This window comes from Columba livia, chromosome 16, assembly GCF_036013475.1.
Source record: "Columba livia isolate bColLiv1 breed racing homer chromosome 16, bColLiv1.pat.W.v2, whole genome shotgun sequence".
Lineage (NCBI taxonomy): Eukaryota > Metazoa > Chordata > Aves > Columbiformes > Columbidae > Columba > Columba livia.
The window spans coordinates 759,864-781,012 of record NC_088617.1 but is presented as its reverse complement, the minus strand read 5'-3'; the positions used below and the strand labels follow the sequence as shown (position 1 = coordinate 781,012).

General features: G+C 48.5%; 1 protein-coding gene and 1 long non-coding RNA gene across 10 annotated transcripts in view; one reads left to right on the top strand and one right to left on the bottom strand.

Moving 5' to 3' along the window:
• Positions 1–15,409, bottom strand: part of STAU1 (staufen double-stranded RNA binding protein 1) — a 28,655-nt gene extending 13,246 nt beyond the window's left edge. For 6 of the 9 annotated variants that reach the window (XM_065031779.1, XM_065031783.1, XM_065031785.1 and 3 more), the window contains exons 1-7: positions 15,225–15,409; positions 9,632–9,698; positions 4,953–5,229; positions 4,072–4,196; positions 2,789–2,945; positions 1,585–1,723; positions 716–881 (exon numbers count right to left, since the gene is read on the bottom strand). In XM_065031779.1, the coding sequence (XP_064887851.1) occupies positions 716–881; positions 1,585–1,723; positions 2,789–2,945; positions 4,072–4,196; positions 4,953–5,145 (780 nt within the window). In that variant the 5' untranslated portion in view covers positions 5,146–5,229; positions 9,632–9,698; positions 15,225–15,409. The remainder of the gene's footprint in view (positions 1–715; positions 882–1,584; positions 1,724–2,788; positions 2,946–4,071; positions 4,197–4,952; positions 5,230–9,631; positions 9,699–15,224) is intronic. The other 3 variants (XM_065031781.1, XM_065031780.1, XM_065031782.1) reach the window with 3 other exon arrangements.
• Positions 15,410–15,571: 162 nt separating this feature from the next.
• LOC135575547 (uncharacterized) lies at positions 15,572–17,690 on the top strand. Its single transcript, XR_010466517.1, has 2 exons — positions 15,572–16,477; positions 17,579–17,690. It is a non-coding gene; the product is annotated as an uncharacterized LOC135575547 (long non-coding RNA).
• The last annotated feature ends 3,459 nt before the right edge of the window (positions 17,691–21,149 follow it).

Genomic DNA, 21,149 nt, shown 5'->3' with positions numbered 1-21,149 from the left:
AGCCCATACAGGACAGACTAAATGCACCCTTTGTAGCAGCCACAGCAGTCAGCCAGCACGCCGAGGGCGAGCGCGGTCAGGTCAGGCAGCCCCGGGGGCTCTGGGTAACTCGTGCACACAACGAGACCTCCTGCCTAGGCAACAGAAATCATAAAGAAAGAAAAGCAATAACAGGGTCTTGGGATGGAAAGCGCTGGGCAGCCATAAATAGATGGGGGGATGAAAACTTGCTTCTTAGATTCATATCACGATGTGTGTGAGTTTACTACTTCCATGCACCTCCTCCTCCGCTAGAGCTTCCAAGGCTCCTTCCAAAATCATGGAGGAATTTTAGCCAGGAAGCAAAGCCGTGTCTGATTTCTACGTTGCCCATACTAGGAAGAAGTACCCCATTCACACACTTCTTCGGAAGTTTGTATATGATCTGTACCTGATAAGATATTAGTTCCTATCTATGCTTCCAGTGCTCATATCTGACAGAGGTCTATAGCATTGCTGTGGAAAAATACGACAGCAAAAGAATTAATATAACTTCATTTGGGAATAGAAATCTATGCTTTTCAGTAAGTGTTTCTGCTGACACAAGTAGGTCAACACTACTACACAGAATTACATTTTGCAACTCTCATCTTCCTCTCAACGAGGAACAAATTCTATAACGACATCTCGGTTTATCTCAGCAATTCATGCTTACAGCACCAAGATCGATTCCCACCTCTGGCTTCTCAGGCAAGGGCTCGTTCTGCAGAACTTTCAGCGCTTTAGCAGCGGCATCGTGCTTAGCAGCTTGTCTTGTTCTTCCTTTCCCGTGAAACTGCTGCCCCCCAATTGAGAGCTCGACTTGGTAAAGCAAGGGCCCAACAGGAAACGGGTAGAAGTACCTGCAAAGAGACAGACTGAAATAGGCAAACAGTCGAACAGCAGCATCAGTTACACATGGATGAATCTCGTGGATATCAGGAACCACGAGTCCGCACCGAGGCACTACTATTGAAAAACCAAATCTTTATTTAAAGTCTAAAAGATTTTAGGGAGAGCCCTTTGAGTATCAACATTTCTTGTTTTACAGTACAAACACGGTTCTAACCAACTAGAGCAGAGGACAATGCACCTATGCTTTTATAGACTTGGCAGCCCAGTCAGCTTTGAATTGTCAGTTCCTATGCTCATGTAACATTCTTTACACTGAGGGTGTAATTTAAATTGCTTTAGAAAAAGCACCAAACTTTTCTTCCCTTTGGCTTTACACAGACAGGAAATGAAAGAAATACTTAGCCATTCAATTACTGAAGCTGGCTATATCCGAATGCCCTCAAAAGCACTCCAGCATCTGGCCCAGTTCCTTTTTTCCTCCCCTTCCACTCCCCCGCAAAGGAAACACCTTAACTAAGACAAATGACAGATATTGATGGGCTGTACTCATCAAAACCTCTTGCACCACAGCCCGCTGCGTCTCCAGCTGAATATCCCTGCCAGGGACACTGCGTTGTCAGCTGGTTTTCAGAAGAGCATCGAAGCCCTGGGATGAAGAGAGTGGAAGCTCAAAGCTATGAGACTGCAAACGAGAAATTAAACGATACATACCGTGGAGGATAAGTACCACCTCGCATAGTGTAGTTGTAAGTGGATCTCATCCCCGTATAGGGATCAATAGGTTTGTACATAGGTTTCTTTCCCAGCTTCATGCAAAGTGCGTTTAACTCCACTGTGGGGGTTATGCTGTCTAAATGAAAAGGAACACAGAGTCAGCCCTGCGGCCGGCGCACGGAGCCAGAGCCCCGCAGCTCCTGCTGCCCCGGAGCCGCCAATCTGAGCTCAAGATCCACCGCGGGCAGCGTCTTGAACGAGCAGAAGCGCTAATGAACACACAGAACACGTCTAAACGAGCAGCCAAGTACCGTTGTGACAAATCTGGTTACAAAAAAGTGAATTTACTGAGGGCTTTTTTTAAATGTTGCTTTAAACTTGTGAAGCTACCCATTTATTTATTCTTACAGCGTATCTAACAATGTGACCTGCACAACACAAGCTTCTCTTCCCAAAAGGAACTTTTAAATGAACTGAACAGACGCACTGCGTACCTTTGACAGCAGTTTGCTGAGAGCGAGCAAACGTTTTTCTGTATTTAATAACCTAAGATGGGTTGTTATGACTCTTCACTTTCCAATTGCAACCAGCCTTTTGAAAGGAAGGTATATTGCTACTAAGGGCTATAGACTTTTCTCTCAATGGATTGTGTGGATGAGGAATTGACTCACTATTCTCATTTGAGAAGGAACAGTCATGTAAATCATCAATTTTTTAACACAGGCCTCAATGGCTCAAAAATCGGTGTATTCACTAGTAAAACAGCGTTTTGTTATGAGGCGATTGCCCAAAGGGAAATGAAATTATGGAACAGACTCACACACGATGTAAGTAATTGCTGCCTTCTGATATTTTCACTGGTGACTGTACAACAAAAGGAGGACTGTAGGTGATGGCAGAGCACAGCTGCACAGAGGGGGTCTGGAGCTGTGCCGAACACACTGACGCTACCCTAGTCATTCTGAATTCAAACGCAAAGCAAATCACACGTGCAGAGATGAGGCGCCACTTCATACTTAGTTTTACATTTTAATTTCATTTTAAATATATCTTAAAGCAACCTTAGTTAAGAAGTTCCCTAAACATAGCTAGCTCCAACTTAAATGCTTTGATACAAATCAACGTCTATTTCTCTTTAAAGTATAAATGATGCAAATTCCAAAGTTCTGATCTAACCCAACAGTTTGGTTGTGGCACGTACCTGGATTCTTGCCTTCGCTGCGAGACGGCCGAGCCGTAGGCTTCGGGAATTTTGTCCCTTCCAAAGCTTTGGCAGCTGCCGCATGTTGCGCTTTTTTAATACTGGTTCCTTCGGCCTCCCAGTGCTGGTCCCCGAGGGTCAGCTGCACCGTGAACACCTCACAACCACAACACAGGGATTTAGTACAAGCTGCTTCAGAACCCACGTCATTTATTAGACCCTCTTACAAAAACAATGAGTCTCTTAGTGAAGCAAAGGCTGAGAATACAGTAACCGAAGCTTTTCTCAGCTACCACGTCACCTCCAGATTTCAAACACTCGGAACATCGACAGGATTTCCCTGAGTACGAGTTGTAGCTGGCGATGGTCCCGTGCCCTGCGTGACCACGGAGGCTGAACACCACGCCAGGCTGTGTATGGAGGTGACAGCTGCTGCGCCAACGTCACCCGCAGCGCCAACGTCACCCGCAGCGCCAACGTCACCCGCAGCGCCAACGTCACCCGCAGCAGCAGCCTGAGATACGGATTTCTGCATAACTCGGTCTTGGGTTTATACTGTTTGTGGGTTTGGTTTTTTTCTCTTGTATTTTTTTTTAATCAATATTTTTCAGCATTTGAAGCAAGATGAGCTCACGTCACACCCCACAGGTAAGCACAAGCCTATCTGATTAGACAGCAAAGCTCTGCAGCACTTCTAAGTACATGGGATAAGGAAGGATATATATTCTGGGCATATCAACAAATACAGATTTGTACCTCACCAACTACATCATCACAAAAGCACTACAGCTCCTTATGTAGTACAATTGCCAGAAATCTTCCTGCATCTCACGGGATAATTTGGACTGAGAAACTATTTTCATATTTTCAAGTTGGTGGGATTTCTCTCAAAGCATTGAAGTGCACCACAGCAAGAACACCGAACATTTGCACAACAGTTTGGTTAAAGATCATTAATACACAAACTTTTAGCAAAGGCTGCAAGGGACAAACTTTGCTTTATCAAATGGAAGTGAAAGCCAAATATCTCATACTGGAGCTCACAGAAATAATCCTCAAAATAAACTAAGTAGTGTTAGGTAACGGGTAAGTTCAAACTTCACATACTTTGGGAAAATAACCATCTAGCACACAAGTAGCAGCTCCACAGCTCCTGCCACTGGTACTTTGCTGAGCTTCCCACTCTCCTCCATGATCCTGTATCATCTCACACCAAGAGCACACACTTTGCGCTTAGGAAACAGCACGGACAGCAGCACTAAAACCCCTTCGTGAACACTTACCTTGGAATGAGCTGGACCTTGCTCGCTCAGAAGTTTATACTCGGGCTGAATCTTGTTGAAACGGGCTAACTCATTCACAAGACACATGGGGGTTTTCTCTTTGGGGTTTGCCATGTTGGAAGGAGCTGAAATATGACAGAAAATCCAAATGAACAAGTACCAATGAACTCCACTACAATCCTTAACGAAAAAACCCTAATTGGCTTAGCATCTGTTTGTCTGCAACACACCACTTGTCAGAACGGCTGTGCTGGAGCGAACAGCTCTGCTCAGCAGCCAGCGCCGACAATCTACCGCGCGCTGGGACTTCCACGCAATACGCGCCCAAAAGATACGGCACCGCTGCATTTCACGTCTTAACGCAGGCCAGAGCCCCGCGGTTAGGAGACCCCCGCACCCAGATGCATCTTGTGTAACGCATTTCAAGGAGCAAATCTGCTAAGTGTTCATCATTCCCAAAAAATCAGTAAACTTGTTTTACCTTCGCCTATTTTTCCCTGTTATCTATTTTTATTTATTACCTATCATATTCCATTAGCACAATATATTTATCATTAAATGGTCATAAAAGAACTAAGGATAATAGAACTAAAACTATTTCAAATACATTTTTATATTTAAAACACGCCACTTGTAGAAAAGACGACTAGTCAATGTTGTATCCTTGTATTCTTTACTATTATGAACATTTCAACCCAGCACTAGAACTTTGTGGAGTAGCACGCGTCGGTCTGTCTCAAACAGACTTCCTTCAACAGGCAGAAGGCATTCCAAGGCACTGTAGTTGGAGAAATGTTACTTGTAAAGTGTTTGCAGGTGCAAGGCACCAGGAACGCATCACACGGAAGCGCAGAGGGCGGGAGCACCCGCGCTGCCCTGACCTGCGGCTGCGCTGGTGCACGTGACGGACGCGGAGGGCAGCGCGGAGTTCTGGATGGGCCTGCCCGCGTTCTCGGAGGGCAGGGAGCTGGCGGTGGAGGGGATGCTCAGGGGCTGCGCCAGGGTCGGGGCTTTAGTCAGGATCTGGCTCCCTGCAAGGGCAGCAGAGGGATTCTGAATTTGAACTTGAGACATGGCCGCTTCCCACCAGAGCCAGTTACTGTAGGCAAACAGCTTTGAAGGCAGGAAATCTCAGCGTGACGGAGCCAAACTGCTAACCTGAAACGCAAAGATAAAAAAGATTATACTCAATATTTAGCATTCTCTAACTAACAGTCTATTGAAATTATTTCTCCAGTAGCAAAAAGAAGGAAAGTGGAAAAAGCATTCAATGGAACACCCACTGCTTCCATTTTGTACGCAATAAGACACCTAGTTCTAACAGCATATTTCAATCTATATGCCCTATCATTTAAGTTTCATGTTTATTTGATTTACAAAAGAGAAGTGGTATAGAGGCTTTATTTATGCTTGCTCATTTAAGATCAACTACCCATCTGTTTTCCCATCAATGAATCTGCTTACAATGCAAATGCAGTTACTCACACCGATAGCCACGCTTAGACCCTAAACAAAGAGCAACTTTCATCACCAGATTACAGCTCATGCATTCTGCCATTTAAAGTTGTAACTTGGAAGGGCAAGCACTAAATGCACTCTTTATACAACAACTATTTAGAGCACGCACCCTTTATTATAATCATATACTCTTCCCCCAGGATCACTAGGAATGCCCGAGCTCCCCCGAGGACACAGCTGGTGTCCAGCAGAAAAGCAGCAACGGCTGAGAAAAGGGAAGCTGTGAGCTCGGAAACTCCATGAGCTACGTGTGCTTTAAAGGTTACTTCCAGTTAAGACAGAATGTGTCTCAGTCACAGTTCAAGCACCAGCTTAAGAGTTATTTGGCCTTGCCACGCTGCAAACAAGTGTTGGAAGCGCCCACAGGCATCTAGGCTCATTTAAGAAGACACCTCTGGGTGAGGAACAGGCAGCGGTCACTGTGCCGGGCGGGCCAGGTCCTTCCTCCGCCCACCAACGAGTATTGGATTTCTCTTGCACACGGATGCAACGCTATTTTCAGTTAAACCTAAATATACAGGGGCGGGTTGCCGGTTGAAGGCTGTCGCTGCTGCCGGAGCTCGGCTGCCCGGAGCCACTCACCATCCACACATCTGTTTATTTATTAAAAATCACTTTGGCAGCCAAGTACACACATTTTACACACACACGCTGGTCACCCACAGATTCTGTTAGGGCAGCAAACCAAGGTTTATTCTTTCATTATTTTAGACGAAAAGGAGGAGAGAAATCGCTGCTCCGGGTTCCACTGGGGGGCTCCCAGCAGCAACACAACCCCACTAGTGCCTGCGAGCTTCCAACGTGGAACCCGCGAACGCACTTCAAGTGTGAGAGGGGCAGCGACGACTCGGAGGGAGTTGTCTAGCCAGTGACTGACAAAACAAACCTAAAGGGAGAACCCACGTTAATACATTCATGGATACAAATACGCATTTATTTATTAAGAGGGAGGAAGCTCCTGGGAAACGACAGATACACCAACAAATCAATCGTCTGGAATACTTTTACTTTGAAAAAACATCATAAACGGGTCAGGCTCGCCACACTACCAGTTGGATAACTTTGGTTTTTACTAGAGAGCGAAATTAGTTCAGATCTCATTACTTCAGAAGACCCCTATGTAGATTACACTCCAATCAAGTCCTGTATCTGACGAGTGCACTTGCAGCAGTTGCACATTGGGTGTGCTGTAACTGTGAAGATGGTGTCAGGGAGCCTATCGACAGGAGCTCCAAGAAGCCGTCAGACAAGGATGAGATGTGGAATAAGACCCCACAGTAACAATTTTATAATCTCCAAGTTTCATTCCCAGGAGTATCAACAGAAATGCTGAAAACTTTCAGAACTTTCACCAAGAATAATCACCTGGTAAAAGCCGTACAATGAAAGAGTCTAATTCCCCCTCCCTGCTCAACTGCAATGCCCTTCAAAGTCATCAAATTAACCAGTTTCTAATCCACACATTCTGAGAAGATAGCACCAAAATGTTCTATTTTGAAGTCAAAAGCATCAGGATCTTCCAGATCCTGCTGGAAAGCAAGTCTGAAATCCTTCTCACAAAACTGCCTGCAAGCTCTCTGCTTTTCAAGCAAGGCACTACTCCTCATCTATTCGCCATCGCCTGGTCTAGGGACCGTGGAATTTCAGCTCCAAAATACATACATTAAAGTGGTTTTCCAGTCAACCACACAATGCAGAGAGGAACGGTACACCGAACCCTAGTAATCTTTCTTCCCAAGAAGGGAAGTCCCTGACAAGGATATTATTAGTTCACTTTCTATATTTACGGTGGCGCACGGCAGAACCTGAGAGCGGCAGCTCAGACCGCTGTGCCCAGAGCCACCGGGGCAGCCTGGAACAGCTCTCCTTCCAGCACCTCCGCACAGTCATATGCGGCTGTTACTCACACAAATCCGTGGAGACTGGAGGTCACATCCTAGTGCTTGACACAAGGTCTTGGAAACCCATCCCATTTCAAACAGATTTCAGCTGGGCACATTCCACGACCAGACAAAACAAATCACCGCAGACACGTCCGTAGCTCATAACCTGCTCGTTCCCAGCACAGAGACCAATCCTGGCTGCGCAGTCACGACTGGGACGGTGTTTGGGGCACATCTGGCTGGAATTCACCCCCTCCTCCCCAGCCTTTCGGCCTCACGCACAACCCAAGCGACTTTGGAACTGACAGCAAACCCCGCGCGGCGTTAGAGCCCAGCTCACAATGCCACGACTCTCCTTCGCAAAACCCTTCGCAGTGACAGGTGTAGCCATCACCTGATGATGGGAATTACCATAAAGACACTGGGCCTCTGCAGCCATTAATTTAGCAAGAGAGAAAAGCTGTATTTAACAGACTCGAGCGAGTGCGCCTTTCCGGGGCTGTTTCTAGAGGCGGAGGAAGGAAAAGCTGCAACGCGTGACAGAAAAGAAATGTTAAGGAATCAATAAGCTAAATCTTTACTTGAAAGAGAAAGGTGAAACCTGCGGAACGCACGGCTCTTCAGGGTTTGTCCCAGGACACTCGAGCAGCTGAGCCCGCCAGCCTTCTGCCACAGCTGAACAGGAATTCATTATCAGGGACCACGGGATTGCAATGAAGATAACACTTCTCCAGTGAATGCATCATTTTTCATCTAAGTGAATATAATGCTTCCTTCTACATAAATTGCTTTATCATTTCTACATAAATCGCTACATCATAATCATGTTTCTCTCCCCTTCACCAACAGAGCAGATCAGAAGTTGGGCTATCACCAGTTCAGAACTACTGCAGAGTTCATTACACCGAGCTCAGGCTAACCAAAGCAAAATGGGCACCAAAAACATCTTGTGAACTGTTAAAATTCCACACATTTCCAACAATTTTAGATACTAGGTAGCAACTTACAAGATTATACCTTACACGTTCATATATATAAATATGTATGTTTTCTTTTTAAAAACATTTAGCCCATGCGCTGGCAAGCAACTTCAAAGAACAGTATGACAAGAAAACTGGGATTCTGTATTTTTTCAGCTACCTGTGAAGGTTGTGATACTGTAGTTGATTTGTGTGAACTATTCCACTAGGGTATAAGAACTTACTGTCCATCACCACACACTCAATGATAGGTTAGTTGGGGATTATTAAAGGGTTTCTAGTGCCCTCACAAATACGCCCTCTACCCTATAACAGGCTTATGGAATCCCAGCTACCCAAGAAAAAGCACCACGATATGGAAAGTTGAGGCTGACAACTTACAAAGGCTGTTCCAGAGGACGGCGGAACCAAGACGCCAGTATTCCAGGTGATTTTACATGTAAGCATGGTGAGCCGCTTCAAACTTCTCAAGACAAATACCAGCACAAATAACTGAGCGCCACAGGACACTGGAGGCATTGTTAGGACTTCACACAGAAAGAGACATGAACCAAGAAATGTTTTACCCATGTAGTCTGGGCAGCTGATCACCTAACTTGCTCCTGCCCAGCCCGCCATGCTTACTTACTCTTTGCTAACTTGGACATCCATGTTTTGAATTTCATTGAGACAGCATTGCACTGGAATATTATCCTCTCGGTGGTAAAAACTGTCACCCAACACCACAATGACCTCTGGACAACAAGCTTCGAGATGGATTTCCAGGTGACAGAGCGCTGTCACCCAGCGCAGATTTGAGAGTTCTATGGGTTTTTGGCACACTAATGGCTGGAATATTCCCAGAAATCCTGAATACATCAAAATGCAAAGTTCAGAAGTCACTAAGGAAACTAAAATGCAAACAAAGAACTGCACAAAGCTGTGAACATAGCCTACCCAGCCAAAGAGAAATGGAAATCTTCCTATATAAAAGAAAGAACGTAGCATTTTCATATAAAAGTTCTCTTGGGGCCTCTTTTGTGTGGTGATTGTCAAAGGTGCTGCAGACAGAAGCCAGAGGATCAAACAAAAACCAGACGCTTCCCGTGGATAATGACACTTCACCACAACCTGTGGTTTCTTTAATATCATGCAAATAAAAGGTAAGAAACTTTAAAGTTTTAAGTAAGTTTCCTGTACCTTTAGGAGATCCAGAGAGCGGAGATTTGGATTTAGTTCCGAATAGGATATTTATGATGGAGAATGCCTAAAAGGGAAAACAGAGAGTTAGCAGTTTGCTTCCTCAAGCTACAACAGCGTTGTGTGCAGCACGTCTCAGCACCACGCGGACTCTGCCTCGTGTGTTCGGGCGGCGAGAACGTGCCCGCCGCGTCCCCCCGCCAGGCGCCAGCGGAGCGCAAATCCCAGCCCAGCCTCGCCACCTCCTCTCCTTGCTCCTGCCCCAAACCAAGGGGTTTCTCCTGTACAGCGCCATTTCACACAAGTGCTCTTTGCAGGATTAACAGAGTCACTTGCAAGTTTCCTTTCTGTAGGAAGGCTTTCAGTTCCGTAGAAATTAACCCGCTTCGGCTACTGAAATTAGACCCAGTCCTTCATCCACAAAGCCAAACCAGAAGCAAGCCACTAACCTGAGAGCCAAAACCTTTGGGCTACATATCCAAGCTAATGATTTATCTCATAAATAGGCATATAAAAATCAATCTAAAACCATTTTAGAATACAATTGTTTCAGTACTGAATGTGAAACCTGTCACTAAATGGAAATCAAAACATATTTTATTGTGCTAACAAATATAGCACAAAGCGTTGCATCCTCTCTTCCATGACTAAAGCCAGCTGTGCGCGGACACAAGCAACGTCGCTACCAGCAACAAAACGGGCAAGATCTCGGTCCTGATTGAGGTGAGAAGAGGACGCAGATAAACAAGCCCTCGTGTTTACTTCAGACGGCCATTTGAACATCCTGCGACGGACCTCAGCCCCGCAACCAGCTCTCCTGGAGCCCCGCAACCAGCTCTCCTGGAGCCCCGCAACCAGCTCTCCTGGAGCCCCGCAACCAGCTGTCCCGGAGCCCCGCAATCAACCAGCTCTCCTGGAGCCCCGCAACCAGCTGTCCCGCAGCCCCGCAATCAACCAGCTCTCCTGCAGCCCCGCAACCAGCTCTCCTGCAGCCCCACGGCACCGAGGAGGACACAAAGCCTGAAAAGCGCAGACACCGTGCCTACTGTTTTAACTGGAGAGTGAAGAAGGAAGACGAGAGGATTACAGTCCTATCAGTTCAACTTTGCTCCTAGAAGTTTTTCTGGAGGCTTAATTAAGCACCTGGAAAACAAGGAAATGGATAATAGTCCCAGGCAGGATCGACACTGAGTTGTGTAAAGACAAGGGCATTTTCTCCAGCCATCTCTGGGGGTCGAACCAGGCTCAAAAACGAATCGCTCGGTGTCAGGAGGAACCAGTGCAAGGTCCCGGGCAGGCCCTGTCTGCCGACCCAACACGGGGCAGAAAACCCACCAGCTGACACCAGCAGAGCAGGAGAGCCGCAGCCAACACGACACCATTACCGAGCACAGGCCCACGCGGACGGGCTCTTTTAGAAAAAACAATCATCATATCGAGATGCAGAAATGGAAAGACAGCCCGAGAGAGACCCGGAGCAGCCCTTCCGCTCCGCACCCGGGGCTCCGGAGCCGCGGCTGCAGCCCAGCTCCACGCCGGGCACCGCGCTGGGGACACACGGAGCCGGGCAGCAGAGACAGAGCAGGGAAAGCACAAGACAGCTTTAGAAAATTATAACCTATAAGAAAAACACTAAGGGATTTGAGCTTGCACGTGCTGAAGAGCAGCAGGCTGGCTGGGGCCTGGCAACCAGCAGGCTTCCAGCACATAAAAGGTTTTTGGAGTGGAAAAGAATAATCTGTTCTTCGTGCCTAAAGTGACAGAACTAGAGGCAAGAGGCTTAAAAGTGCATCAAGAAACGGCTTTCTGATAGTAATGACTGCAGTGAACTACACTGGTTTGGGTGACTTTAGGAAAGCAATTGATAAACACCCCATTTACCGCGAGGCTGGCATACCTGCCAGCGCAGAGGGACGGGCGCCTGCCCCCCCTCCCAGCCGGGACCCCCGTGACCGCAAACACACCATTGTCATTGTCCACCCAACCGCAACAGCGCATCTCCATCTCTTACAGGGGAAGACAACGGCCTTGGTGGTAAACAACAGGCTGGGCAAAAAGGGGGATCTTATGTGGGTCCTACCAGACTTGCTCTGATAAACCACCTGAAAATACAGGAGAGACTAAACCCTCAAAAGAAAAAATAACTACTCCTTGTCAGGACCAGAATATGGAAAGGTGTCCTGTTCTTAGGATGGGAACAATCAGAGAGCCAGAAGTTGTGACATTCTCATCATGCTGCTCATCAGGAACTTGGTGTGCACTGGTGGAGACGCCGCGTCACTCCTGCCCCAGCGGCAGGCAGGGCTGCTACAGAACAAGGGCAGAGCAGAACGAGGAACAGAACAGATACCAGACAAAACTATCAAGATTCAACTTGCAAGGACTTCCTGACATCACCAACTGAAAATCACGTCATAAACACTATCCCAGAAAAAGTTTTAGCTACAGGAAATGAGGTTTTAAATCAGGCATTAATTTCTTCCTGAAAAGCAGATGCGTCATTTCAGCGCACCTGAACGGTTACCAACCCATCAGGCGCTTGGGAAGGAAGATTAATTGTTCCTCATCAACAACAAACTCTGTTCTCGGAGAGGGAAAGTTCATTCACTCCTATTTCACAGGTGGAACACGAACACAAACCCCGAGTGCTACCTCTGCCAAAGGACGCGGCGCCCACGCTGGGGCTGGCGGAGCCAAGACACGAAAGGAGCTGTGGATGCACATCCACCCGCTGACCTGTCCCTCCCGGCACCTGCAGGTGTCCCCTGGGCCCCCCGGCCCGGTGCGGGACAGCAGCGGCTCTGCCCGGCGCTGACACCCTGGAGCACAGGAGCGACCGTGGCGACAGACGTTTCACCCGTTGTTTGCAGACCGGGGAACATCTCAGCGCGGTCGCTACCCTGACAAAGCACGGGTTACAAAGAGTCCCTCTCTCCTCCCTTTTTCAAAAGGTGTTTTTTAAATAACTCAAACATGGTGGCCGAGTCTCTTTAGTCCCACACTCAACCATTCTGGAGCGCGAAGAACAAACTGCCACAAACTCGAGGAGGGTTGTTGAGATGCTTCATTTCTTCATATACCTTCAAACCCCCCCACCACTGGTAGGTTTGTAATATATAGCATAAAATTCTAAAGCGTTTGACTGCTGCAACAGTGGTTAAGAACAACATCTAGATATTTACACTTGGAAAGTCTACATAAATATTCACTACCAATCAATATTAAAGAACCCCTACACGTTTGCAAACTTTACAGACTTCAGCCCATTTACACAGCTGTAAAGTGCTGGCTGAACAACGTTTTCTTCTGAGATAAATCCTTATGCTATTCGGGCAAGACAAGGACTATCTCAAAGGCAGCACCCACTGCAGAAAAAGAGGATGCTCTTTGTGAGAACCGCTAAGATGAATTTTCAGGCGCGGATACACTAAATATTAAGCAAATTAACTCAGAAGCTAAGACATGGGTTGCTAATAAGAGAACAGGTGATGAAAAGCTAAAATTTGAAAGTAAAACCTGAAGGAAATGAGGGAACTAGCAGATGTACACGTAAAGCAGACGGTTCCAAACATAACACACAATAATAAACCAGAAAGTGATAAGGAAATCATTAATAAAGATACATGCTTAAATGGTAACTGCTAGCTGAGTTGGTATTGGCACAAAATACGTAATGATATTTTATCGTGCAGCAGACCAGGCGAAAGCAGCCACTGACACCAACGACCGTTCACCTGGGAACCGGCGCGCAGCGCGGCTGTCCCAGCGCATCTTCAGGAACTCCACTGAAATCGTAATCGAGCCCTCAGCACCGACCCCAGACCAAGCAATGAAAACATTTTTTGAAAGCTGGTATGTTCTCAGAACAAAGCTGCTGCTTTTCAGCAAGATCTGAAGGGAACAGAGCACTCTCCAGCTCTGCTCTGACTTTGTACTGTTGCATCTCCCCCAATTTCTTTCAACCAATGAATACTTTAGTTTGGCTACAAAACACCTAATACTTTGACTGACTGGTACTGATGGTGAACAAACGATTAATGATAAATGTGATGGAAAAATTTCAAAGAAAGAAAGAGTAGCTGCTTAAAACAATAACGCTAATTAAAAGAACTGTGTGTTGCATACATCCTTTAAGGAGACTTTTGAAATGAGATTCTGATCCGATATCAGAAAACAGAAAAAATAGTAAAAAATCCAACCCATCTTGTCTTTAAATGTTCATCAAGATGTGATGACATCCAGAGAATATCTCTGTAAAAGTCTGAACACAGGAATTTGCTGCGCATATGAGATGATCAAGAGACAAATCAGAGATCGCTGTATTGCACCATAGCTATAGGTGCATCATTAAAACTCAGATTTTGATGTTCATTAGTATTTAAAAATAAATACATTCCTGCCAGTTTGAGCAAGAAAACTACATAGCACACTTGTTTGTTCTGGTTAAAAGAAGATTTTGTAAATATACTATTCCAAAAGTAGACAAAGGGCTTCATTGAGATATTTTATTTCACTGCTATATATACACCTGGCCTTCATTTACAATCCAAATAATGTTCCTCACAGGTTTGCCTTAAACCTGCCAGAAAAATGAGGACAAAAATACCCAACAGAGGAATAAACCAGAAAAATGGCTGTCAGTGTCACCAGCCGTAGTATCACCCGATGGACAAACAAAATGAGCCAAACCCTGTGCCACCTCTCGGACAGACAGCGGCAGCACGAAGGTTTAAAAGGAACCTGTTGCTGTTACATATCCTGAAAAACTGAAGTGTCGTGATGAACGCCCAGCGAGCAGCGAGGCTGGTGCAGCGGTGGCTGCCAGAGCCGGTGCCGCCAGCCCCGGCTGCCGCTGCCTGCGCTGGATCTGGACCGGGGAGGGCTGGGGGCGGCCGCTGCTGTTGTCACATCTGCACCTTCAGTCACAACAGCCGGACAAGCCCAGTTCAGGCTCTGGAGTTTTGCTACCGAGATCAGGTGCCCAAGACTTTACAGGACTCGGTGACTGTTGTCGCCGCTCTGGGCAGCCGGGAGGAGCCGGGGGGCTGCGGCCACTTCCCGGGGGTCAGTGAGCCCGGGGCAGCCGCGGGCGCCAGAGCCACCGTTGTCACCTCCCAGTGGAGCCGGGGCCCCGGGCAGGATCGCCAGCATCCCCTGGAGCCCCGCGGTGCCCGGGGCTGCCGCAGGCCCCGTGTCCCGGCGGTCGGGGCGCGCAGCCCCCGCCGCTCCCGCCGCCCTCGCCGGGGACAGCTCACCTGCCGCTCCCGCCGCTCTCCCCGCGGCCTGGGCGGGCGGGCAGGGCCCGCGCTGCCCCCGCCAGCGGCCCCACCGCGGCTCAGCAGGCACGGCCCCCGGCTCCCCCGCCGCGCCCGGCCCCGCTCCCCCGCGCCGGGCCACGGGGACCGGGCCGGGGGCTGCGCACCCGCCCCGGGGCCGGCACAGCCCGTGCGGGGTGAGGCGGTGCGGGGCAGCAGCGGTGGGAGGCGGGGGCCGGGCCCTCCCGCCGCGGGCTGTCCCTCCCGCTAGGCCCCGCCGCCACCCCCCGCCCCGCTGCCTCGGCGCCGGGGGGAGCCCGGGCCGCCTCCCCCCTCACCTGGCTGCCTGGGCTGCGGCTCCCGGGCCGGCTGGTGCTGCGGGCCAGCGGGCGGCTCAGTCCATGGGCCGGGTCCCGGGGGGCCGGGCCGGCAGCGGCGGGTGGCGGCGGGCACAGGGCAAACACTAAAGAGAATGAGCGGGGCCAGCTCCGGCCGGGAGGAAGTGACGGCATCGCGCCGGGAGGCGGGGCAGCCAGAAAGCCAATCGAGAGCGGTCGAGCCCACCTGTGCACCGCCCCCCTCGGCGCCCTCAGCCAATGGGCGCGAGGTCCGGCTGGGAGCACCGCCTCCCGCGCCATGACTACAAATCCCGGCGTGCCCCGCGGCAGCGCCGCAGCCCGCCTGGGGCGGGGACTACAGCTCCCGGCATGCCCCGCGCCAGCCCGCTGCGCCCGGCCAACATAGCGGCCAGGGCGGGGGTCGGGCCGGGACAGCTCCCGCCTCGTCCCCCGGCCCGGCCGCCTCCTCCCGGCGCCGCGTTCGCCCAGCGGCCGGGGCCGAGCCGGGGTCCCGGCGCGGGGCGGCCTGGCTGCCCTGGCTGCCCGCACGCACGGCCGGGCCGCGGCCCACGGCGGGGCGGGAGTGGAGCCCGCCCGGGGCCGGGCCGCTGAGGGGAGCGCGGGCACGTACGAGCGAGAGGCCGGAGCGCCGGGAGCAGCCCCGGGGCCCGCGGGTCCCCGCCCCGCTCCGCGCTTCGGTTCGAGCGAAGAGACGGACACAAACCGGCCATTTTAGCGGCCACCACTGGCACGAAAGAAACAGGAGGAGGAAGAAACGGGACTCTGACGTGCGCTCAGGTTACACACCAGCGTAAAGTTATTTTTAAATGAGGAGCGACTCGCGAATGTCAGCCCGCTCTGCTGGGAAACGTTGAAAACCTCTCCGGTTTCAAAACACACGCGGGGGGAAGGAAAGATCGCGGTGACGCGGAGCCGGACAAGCGAGCCCAGCGGCGCGCACGGACAGCGGCGGGCACACACCGCTCTGAAGAGCCCCGGGCGACCGAGCCGAACCGCGGCCCCGGGCGACCGAGCCGAACCGCGGCCCCGGGCGACCGAGCCGAACCGCGGCCGCGTCCCCGAGTGGAGCGAAGTCCCGTCAGCTAAACCCACGCACAGCCGTAATTCGCATCAAAGCCCGCGTCCCAGAGCTCTCCGACAGCCGGGAATTCCCTGCCCTGCCTTTGCTGCGGCTTCGGGCACTCGGGTTTGGTTCTGCTGCCTCCTGACATGACAACCTGGAGCGAATCCACGTACGGTACTTATGTTACTTAAACCAACTCCAAGACATGAATCTATTTATTTTGTATTAAGACAAATTCCAGCACTCCACTACTGAAGTCTTAGAATTTCTAGTAATTAAGCCTTTAAATAGTATTATATTGCTCTTGAAAGAGTGAAACTGCATCAACAGTAGCGCACGCTGCAGTGAATGTGACACGGGAGCAGCTTCCCTGCCTCTGTGGTCACGGCCGTAATCAGCGTTTGAACAAATGCTATCACTAAATACTCTAAAGACAACACTTTTCCTAAGCTGTATGATTTCTTCAAGCAATACAACCTCTTTTTACAACACATCTGCACTAGCAGAATTACAGTATGGCACTAAACAGTCCGCAGTTGTGCTACAGCCAGAGTGGGTCAATCCATCCTGTTAGAAAAAGATACGAAGAGAACATTTTGGTTTAGAAATATTTTATCTTTCTTAATAGGTAAAAATACATTTTAAGTTACAAGGTTGCATTTAAGCCCTATGGCATCATCCAATTGCAAGTCAGTAATTTCTGCTGTTGTTCAGGAAAAAATAGTGGCATCCAGCCCACAACACTTACCAACCCAATACATGGAACTTGGTTCTACGGTAAACGCACAAGCCTGCATATTTAGTCGGAAAAATCACAACTACCACATTTCAGCAAAAAACAAATTAGAAATAAACTCCAAAATATCTAAAGTTCCATGTCCATGTCTGTATTACATACTGATATGGATTCCAAAGATACCATAAAGAAAACACATCATACACTTAAGATCAATGGACAATATAGCATTTAAAAGACATTCTCCAGTATATGAGTTTATAGATACATATCACATTTACACACCTATTCCTATGCTCTTGTGGTCTGTTGTGTAATAGCATGTGCTGTTAGACGCTTCAGTTATTCCAAGGCAGCAGCAGTTGTGTTTCAGAAGGAAGCGGCGGTTTCCGCAAGGCGCAGTGCTCCTGACAGGAACAGCGTGCAGGCTTCTCGGGAGGGCTCCGCGAGACAGGGAACCGGAGCTTTTCGTTGTCAGTTTTCTTCTCCACATTGATTACATGGAAACTTCGGTGTTATGTTCTCTCCTTCCAGGAAATTGTGAATGTCTGGATGAGTGTAAAACCTGCACGACTGGGACAAAAAGCACCGGCAGCCAGAGTACGAAGTTGAGCATAATTGAATTAAATATATATGTAATTCAGGAGTCTGAAGAACGCTTTGTTCACCACCTCAAATATCCAACACATTTGTGTTCGTTTGAAGGATATTTACTCCTCTAGTATATCTGTTATCAGTTATTCAAAAATGTTACAAGACTTCTCCACTTTTCTTTATGCAGCAGCTTAAACACAGAGATTTATTTCTAGCTAATAATTTGTAAACTATTAGAAACTTCCGTTTTCTTCCCTGAAGCCCTGTAATTACTGTGTTTTCAGATGTTCAGGGAGAAACCTGGAATTTGTTATTAATATATTTTCTGTGTTAAATACCTCAAAATACCCCTTATATCAGTCACAAGAACAGAGCGTGAACTTCTCACCACAGCTTTCGCAAGTGAGAACTTTTTACTAGGGAGCTAAATACACGAACTAGCTGTGCTAAAACCCTTTGTCCTGCTTTTCTGACACATTACTCATTCGCAACAAAATGCCTTTTACTTTCTGTTAAGACTTATTATTATTTCCCTCTATTGTCACCGTGCACACAGTAAATCCAGCAGCAGCTTTGGCCTCACATGAATGCGAGATGATGGTTTGCGGGAACACCCTGTGGTCACTTTGCCCCATCTGCGCGAGGAGTCACAGCGCCCGCAGCTGGTTCCTGCTGCTCCAGCCCACGCTCCCCAGCAACACCTCAAACTTCCTCTGCGTTATGTTAACGGCAATTAGGATTCATTTCTATAAGCTTTCTACCGTTACTAAGGGAAAATACAGCATCTATCCTAATTTCTGATAGCTGGGTAGACTTATAGATAGATGTAAATCTCCACCAAGAAGGCACGTCTGGAACACGTCTTCATCAGGTAACGACTGCACCACTTTAAAACAGGAGAAAATATTTTTGCAATGCTTCTGTCATACCTCTGAACGCGTGTGACTCCATCTCAGAATCCACAAACGGGCACCGGGCATTGAGAAATACTGCTGTTTCTATGAGGAAAGGATTAGGCTGTTTTAAGACAAAAAGCAATAACTCTTATCTTAGCCCATATTTATATGGAGAAATAGAGAATCAGAACTCCGCTTCACTATGTGCTGCCACCACTGCAGGAACGCTGGCAGTATTGGGGCCCGTTCACAACCCAAGAACACAGGTACATGGACTTATTTTTGTGTGCGGTGGAGTGTCTTGTTTTGGTTTGGGGTCTTTTTGTGGGTTTTTGTTCGTTTTGTTTCTCCTTAAACCAACAATAAGTATTATTTCTTCTGCTACAAAAGCCTTAGAACACTATTTAGAAGCTGACAACCACAAGTCAGTCAGCAGGCTGCAAAAGCCAGCAGATTAGAGTCCTGTGGTGTCAAAGTATCCCAAAACAGGTGTCCCCGTGCACATTGCATACTCAAAAAGGAGTACGAGAATTTGAATCATCTTATACTGTTATCAGCTGCAGGGAAATTGGCTACTTATTTTCAGAGTGTTTTAGAAGACGATCCCAGGTGATGGGCAGGAGTTAATTGTCTAACATGGAATTACATGCTCCCAAGTCTCCAGAAGACGCATTGATAGCAGCATTGCCAGCCTGAGCTCTCTGAAGAAACTGGTATTTGCCTCACTGTTTAACAAGGAACACACCAAAGGTCAGCCTGTAGAAGTTAAACAATCTTGCGAAAACTGTTATGACATTGCTTGCATCAGTTTCCACTCACATTAACAGCTGAATACAGTTGGAACATCGTGTTGCCTCTCACACCTTGAGAAGGGGCAGCGGCAGCGAGGTCTCCGCAGGAAGGGGCGGGCGCCAGGACACGTCAACGGTTCATTCCCCTGGAAGGAGGGAGTGCTCTACAGAACCGCCTGCACACGATTCAGGACTAAGCGCCACGTCACCAACGGGGCCGCACGGAGCCGCTCAGCTCTGAGCGAACTAAAAGACAAGTACGCCACGAGTATTTGTTGCAGTCATTTAGGCACTTATTCACACGGACTGTCTGTCCAACAACAAGTCCCACATTGCAGGAGGTGCAAGATAGCGAACATTACGATTCACCGATCATTTTCCATTCAGAAGAGCCAATTTTTCTTTGGCTCCCTCTCAAAAAGGTTCTGGCTTGTTGCTGTAAATTCTGTCCAGTTCCATCTATGGTTGGTACTGGTACGATCGAAACACCTGTTCACTGACATATATCACAGCAACCTGTTCCCTAAAGAAAACGTGCTCAGGACTGCAGAACTAAGATGGTCTAATACAACGAGCCCCTTAATATGGCACATGCTGAGGAGCCCCCTCAGCACAGGGTTATCCGCGCACGCGCACAGGCCGGCGGCTCGCAGATGCGGAGGCAGCACGTCGAGCTACTGGAACACGACCACTGGTACCAATTCAACTCGGGTTTGAGGCTGGCAGGAAAAAGAAACAGAAAAGAAAGGTCTGCAAGCTCTCTGTAGAATTGTTCTCCTGATTATCCAAGGAAAAAGACAAAGCTGCAGAGCAGGCAGAGCTCGGAGTATCCTTTTGGCTGGCAGGTTTTGAATGACCGCGGCTCAGTTAACACTGACATTCGAGGCAGGCATTCAGTTCCTTGCAAATGTCACATCTCCCACGTGGCTCCAGCCTGTCTATTGAAATTCATTCCGCAAGGCGCTTCGGCAGACTCGTAACACACACCACGGTCTCTCATCAGCATTAAGGCGGGTGCTTTTCACGATCACCACTGTATTATTTCACCCGAGAACTGCTTTCACTTCATACCTGTGAACAGAGGGTCTGACACTAAATCGCAGACCAGATGCAAGAAAACCTCTTGATGCTGACTCATTTAATACACTTCTAGGCACTTAGTAGTTTAAATCCATTCTCTAACAAGCAACTCTTTTCTTGATATATTAAAAGATACGTCCAGCATGCACTCTCACACGGCAGCCCCAGATACTAACGAACTGAGACGCAGCTGATTCTGCCCCATGCTTCCCCCTCAGTAACTTCTGTAACTTTCTTGACACAAGGCCCAGTTTCACGAGGCATTCTAACTGTGATACAACAAACCAGTCCTCATTCAGCTTCACGAGGCATTCTAACTGTGACACAACAAACCAGTCCTCATTCAGCTTCACGAGGCATTCTAACTGTGACACAACAAACCAGTCCTCATTCAGGTGATCTGCAGAAATTCTGTGGACAAGGAACAAAAACTAAAATGTGTCATCTATCACATTGCTCGCTAGCCCATTAGTCTGAGACTCCATTCTCATTCAGCAGTTTGCCAGTCTCTGTAACAGGTGTATTTCTACACCCGCAGCACCAGTGCTCTGGATTGCTGGCGGTCTGGACACAGAACGGCTCCGGCATTTCACTGGTCACTGCAATGGCCGTAACTACAAGGTAACCTGATGAGCTTGGAATTCAAGGCTACCAGACCTAATCAGTATAGCTCTAAAAATCACTGCTTCAGTTTTAAGACAACCCTAAAAATCCACTTGGAGACTGATAACCAGTCTAAGAGGG